Genomic DNA, 5,693 nt, shown 5'->3' on the forward strand with positions numbered 1-5,693 from the left:
TACTGTCTGAGCCACCAAGGAAGCCGTCTTTAACTAAGGGAGTCACAACATTTCAGATTATGAAGGTATGTTAAGAGTTATTTTGTGAAAACTCTTTTCTAGATGTGTGAATTATCTCATACATGCCTAATAAATCATATTGTTACAAAACTTCATAAAATTTTCTCCCATTTACACTTGCTACTACCCTTTCTTTGCGATTGACATCAGCTCATTTGTCACAAGTTCAAAATACCTCCCTGAAGTAGCTCTCTAATACAACTTTTACTGTCTTTTGCATTTAGCTATTTTATTCCCTCCACTCCAATTGTCAGTTTCAAATTATCTGAATTATTCATGCTGTTTGTTTTTCTATATGTACATGCTGGAATATAACACTGAAAGCAAGAAGCTTGTCTTTAATTTACCTACATTGCCTTCACTGTCTAATTTGAGACCCTTTCAAAAATATTCAAAACTGTCAGTTAAATGATTGAAATCAATGTTCTCAACCTCAGTATATGCAAATACATAGGCAATTACATCAAAACAGACATATGACGATATTTCTATTATTACTTTTCTGTTGCTTAGTTCCTTTTCCTCGTGTTCTTAATTCCTGTATCTAATGCTAATTCTCATGAACCTGGAGAGTGTCTCTTCCATTCTTTTAAGCTCTCAGGTCGTCTTTTGTCTACCTTGGACTTTGCATCAACTTCCTGAGCAAAGTGGCATTCTTCCTCCTCTTTGCCTTTTAGTTCCATCCTAGACACAGTGGGATTTACAAAGCACAGTTCAGAAATACTGGGAGATTTGTGCTTGGGTATGTGAGTGCCTGAGAACATAAGATACAAGAAACAGGTGGAGAAGACATTACTTCTGACACAGATATGAAAGAAGTGTTTGCGTTATATCAAAGAAGAGCTCAAACTTCATGCATCACGTTTGCCCAAATTTCAACTGAGCCTACAATGCCTGGAAAAAGACTAGTTCCCAAGCAAGTATGCAGAGATTTGATAGAAACAATGAACCATTTTTATTGAGAACAAGTAATTTTGTTAGGATCATCAATACAGTCGTAACAGAGAATCAGAGAATAAAGACTAACATTTGCAAAAGAGTCAGAGATACTACTAAGAAGATTCAGGGCTCAAAGAGGCCAATCTAAAGAGGGTATTTGCAGGTCAAAGCCTCTGTGAGGCATGTGATTTCTTGCAAGTGGAAATCATGGGTTATAAATCCTTGAATCAGCATTATCTTTAGATGCTTCATCTCAGAAGCAAAAAGGGCTTAGATGGTGATGTTCTAGAAGCAAGAAGAATAACATCTTCTGTAGCAAACTGGCCAATAGCTGCCATAGCCAGAGCCATATCCACAGCCATATCTGGTTCCGTAGCCACAGCCATAATAGGGGCCAAATCCACAGCCATATCCTGTCCCATATCCACAGCCATATCCTGAGCCGTATCCACAGCCATATCTCGTTCCATATCCACAGCCATAATAGGGGCTGAACCCACAGCTATAGGTCTTTCCACAGCCGTAGCCACAGGAGTTGCCGTAGTAGTTACAACACATGTTGTCAAGGGAAGAGGATTCAGGTGGACTGCAAGAGGCTGTTCCTGAAGTGTGTGTGTGTCTTCTCCTTCCCTTGGACCTTTATATACTGTCAGTAATTGGCAGGACATACCATTCATTCCCTGACACAGGCAGCAAATATGGAAGCAACATTATGAACCAGTCACTGTTGACCAATAATGCTTTGCTTAAAATAGCTTCTTATTTTGGAGACTCATTTCATTTAAAGAGCATCATTTTAATTTTCCTCTGCCAAAGAATTTCTTACTAGAATCATGTGCCCAATAACAGATACCCATTTTCAAAACCTCCTATCATTTAATATACATTTTACTTTAAAAGGTTTGGGAGGAAATGTTTAAAAAATTCCCCTTAACTTTGTCTTTTTTATTTTCACATCTACCTCTGATCACTTGAAAACAAATATGTCTGTTCATTTTCTTGAATCATTGTAACTTCTTGCCAGAGTTCTTCACCCAGATACCTACTGCCTGATACCAATTGGCATCTTGTTGTAGAACTCAAGGATGCTCCTAATTCTCCAGGGCACAGAACAACATGTAATAACATGTAACCAAAAGAAAAATAATCTAGAATGTCAGTACTACTGAGAATAGAAATATTACACTATAGCTGTGTGGTTGCAAGTAAGTTTCTCTCTCTATGGATGTCTAAATCCAAACACACTCTTCCTTCTCACTCTAAACTAAACATCTGGACTTTCTAATGCCAAAATGTAGCCAAAAAAGTGTAGCTTCTTAAGTTTCAGTTCAGTTCAGTTCAGTTGCTCAGTCATGTCCTACTTTTTGCCACCTCAGGGACTGCAGCAAGCCAGGGTACCTGCCCATCACCAACTCCCAGAGCTTGCTCAAACTCATGTCCATTGAGTTGGTGATGCCATCCAACCATCTAATCCTCTGTTTTCCCATTCTCCTCCTGCCTTTGATCTTTTGCAGCATCAGTGTCTTTTCCAATGAGGCAGTTCTTCGCATCAGGTAGCCAAAGTATTGGAGCTTTAGCTTCAGGATCAGTCCTTCCAATAAATATTCAGGACTGATTTCCTTTAGGATGGACTGGTCTGATCTCCTTGCAGTCCAAGGGACTCTCAATAGTCTTCTCCAACAACACAGTTCAAAAGCATCAATTCTTTGGCATTCAGTTTTCTTTATAGTCCAAGTCTCACATCCATACATGACTACTGGAAAAACCATAGCTTTGAGTAGATGGACCTTTGTTGGCAAAGTAATACCTTTGCTTTTTAATATGTTGTCTAGGTTGGTCATAGATTTTCTTCCAAGAAGTCTTTTAATTTCATGGCTGCCGTCACCATCTGCAGTGATTTTGGAGCCCAGGAAAATAAAGTCTCTCACTGTTTCCATTGTTTCCCCATCTATTTGCCATGAAGTGATAGGACCAGATGCCATGATCTTAGTTTTTTGAATGTTGAGTTTTAAGTGCAGTTTTCATTCTCCACTTTCATTTTCATCAAGAGACTCTTCAGTTCCTCTTCACTTTCTGCCATAAGGATGGTGTCATCTGTATATCTGAAGTTATTGATATTTCTCCCAGCAATCTTGATTCCAGCTTGTGCTTCATCCAGCCTGGCATTTTGCATGGTGTACTCTGCCTAGAAGCTAAATAAGCAAGGTAACAGTATACAGCCTTGACTTACTCCTTTCCCAATTTAGAGCCAGTCTGTTGTTCCATGTCCAGTTCTAACTGTTGCTTCTTGACCTGGATACAGATTTCTCAGGAGATGGCTAAGGAGGTCTGGTATTCCCATCTGTTTCGGATTTTTCCACAGTTTATTGTAATCCATGCAGTCAAAGGCTTTGGCATATTCAATAAGGCAGATATAGATGTTTTTCTGGAACTCTCTTGCTTTTTCTATATTAAAGTTGGGGGATGTAATTTTTGCTTATCTCACTTGCTTAGGTGTACCACTATCTTTCATAATCAAGCAGATTTCAATACTTGTTATTTTTTACAATAAGAACCATGAAATCTTCTATTGTACACTCAAGTTTCAACAACAGTGAGATGAGTGGTGATCTGGTACTTTATTGAATGCCTTCAGAAGGAACTTTCATCAAGCTTCTCTTTTCTGAGAATTTTCAGTATTAGGCATTAATCCTTCAGCTGAGAAATCATTCAACCATTTATTTTCTTCTATTGATCACTCGTATAATCTTATGATTCTATGTTTAATAACGAATGGTAGGCATAAAGAAAATATATCCTCATTCCAATCCTCATTACGCTTCAGTTTTCTTACCTTTCCTGTCTTCCTTGCAATTTGAAATTATAAGTTTGCTTCACAAATTCTCTACAGTAGACACTTTGCTTTTCAATGCTTCTGCCAAAGCAGAATTTCTGGCCTCAATTTCCCTGGGTTACTGAAAAGTCTTCCATCTTTATTGCATTATTTCTAAACCTTTTCACTCAAGCCTCTCCATACCTAATGATGCCTGCAGAACCACCTCTCTTCTGTGCATCATGGAATAACCAGCTCTGGTTATAATACCTTGCACATAAGTTGGGCTCAATTAATATTACTCTAATAAAAATTGATAGATTAAGTCAAATTTCTGTTCAAATATTTGTGTGCCATTAGAAACTTATAAATATTTGGATTGGTTATCACCATTTTGTCATTTCACTGAGCTGAATGTCTCAAGTGTTCTTTAACTAGTGAAAGTATGGAAGTGTTAGTTGTCCAGATGTGTCCAACTCTTTGCAACCCCATGGACTGTAGCCCGCCAGGCTCTTCTATCCATGGAATACTTCAGGCAGGAATATTGGGTTAGATAGTCATTGCCTTCTGCAGGGGATCTTCCCAACCCAAGGACTGACCCCAGGTCTGTGCTGCAGGCAGATTCTTTACTGTCTGAGCCACCAAGGAAGCCCTCTTTAATCAAGGGAGTCACAACATTTCAGATTTTGAAGGTATGTTAAGAGTTAGTTTGTGAAGACTCTTTACTGGATATGTAAGCTATCTCATACATGCTTACTAAATCATATTCTTCCAAAACTTCATGGACTTCTTTTCCCCCTTTACATTTGCTACTGTCCTTTTGAATCTTTCTTTGCAATTGGCATGAGATATCACAAGGTGAAAATACCTCCCCGAAATATCTCTTTAATACTTCAATCCTCACTCTCTTTCCCACTAAACTGTTTTATTCCCACATCCCAACTGTCAGTTTGAAATTATCTTAATTATTTTTTATTTTCTTATTCTTCACCTACTAGAATGTAAACACCGTGAGAGCAGGAAATTTTTCTTTAATTTTTCTACTTTGTCTTCAGTGTCTAAGATGAGACCATTTCAAAACTACTCAAAACTGTTTATCAACTAAGTGATAGCAAACAACTTCAACATCAATGTATACAAAGAAATACATTTGCATTTCCATCAAAAGAAGAAGATATGATAGAATGTTTGACTTTTACATGCATTCTTTAGTCTCATGTACTTGACACCTATCTCTGCTTCTTATTTCTCATATATGCTGGAAAATTCCCCTTGCTTTCCATTTTTCCTTTAAGTACTCAGGCCACCTCTTGTTTATTTTGGAATTTGCATTAACTTTCTGAATAAAATATCATTCCTCCTCTTTCACGTCCAGCTCCATCCCAGACACAGAGATTTGCAAAGCACAGTCCTGAATTATTGAGATTTGTGTTTATATATGTGAGTGCCTAAGTATATGAAAAACAAGAAATAGTTGGGAAAGACATTATTTCTGATGCAGGTATAAATAGAAACGCTTATATCAAGAAGGACTTCAAAGTTCAGCTTCACAATTGCTCAGTTTTCAACAGAGGCCATAACACCTGAAAACAAAAATTATGCACAAGCAAATATACAGAGATTTGATAGAAACAATGAACCATTTTTATTGATAACAAGGGACTTCCCCGACAGTAGGGTATTCGGATCATTACTACAGAGAGTCAGAGATTAAGGGAGTAAAGGTTAACATTTGGAAAAAAGACAGATGATACCACCATGGAGCTTCAGGCCTCAAAGATGCCAATCTTAAAAATAGGTAGTCGAAGGTCAAAGCTCTGTCTTGCATGGAATTTCCTACATATAGAAATCTTGACTTTTCAATCCTTGAATCAGCATTATC

The 5,693-nt window shown here is 37.7% G+C and overlaps 1 protein-coding gene across 1 annotated transcript; it reads right to left on the reverse strand.

Moving 5' to 3' along the window:
* Positions 1 to 997: 997 nt before the first annotated feature.
* On the reverse strand, positions 998 to 1,607 carry LOC133254027 (keratin-associated protein 21-1-like). The gene has a single exon (XM_061428003.1). The coding sequence runs from the start codon at positions 1,555 to 1,557 to the stop codon at positions 1,285 to 1,287; it is 273 nt and encodes a 90-aa protein (XP_061283987.1). The 5' UTR covers positions 1,558 to 1,607; the 3' UTR covers positions 998 to 1,284.
* Between the last annotated feature and the right edge of the window lie 4,086 nt (positions 1,608 to 5,693).

This window comes from Bos javanicus, chromosome 1 (assembly GCF_032452875.1).
Source record: "Bos javanicus breed banteng chromosome 1, ARS-OSU_banteng_1.0, whole genome shotgun sequence".
NCBI lineage: Eukaryota > Metazoa > Chordata > Mammalia > Artiodactyla > Bovidae > Bos > Bos javanicus.

Excerpts from the sequence above, each read along its gene's own strand:
- LOC133254027 (XM_061428003.1), bottom strand. The coding sequence starts at position 1,557 with ATGTGTTGTAACTACTACGGCAACTCCTGTGGCTACGGCTGTGGAAAG.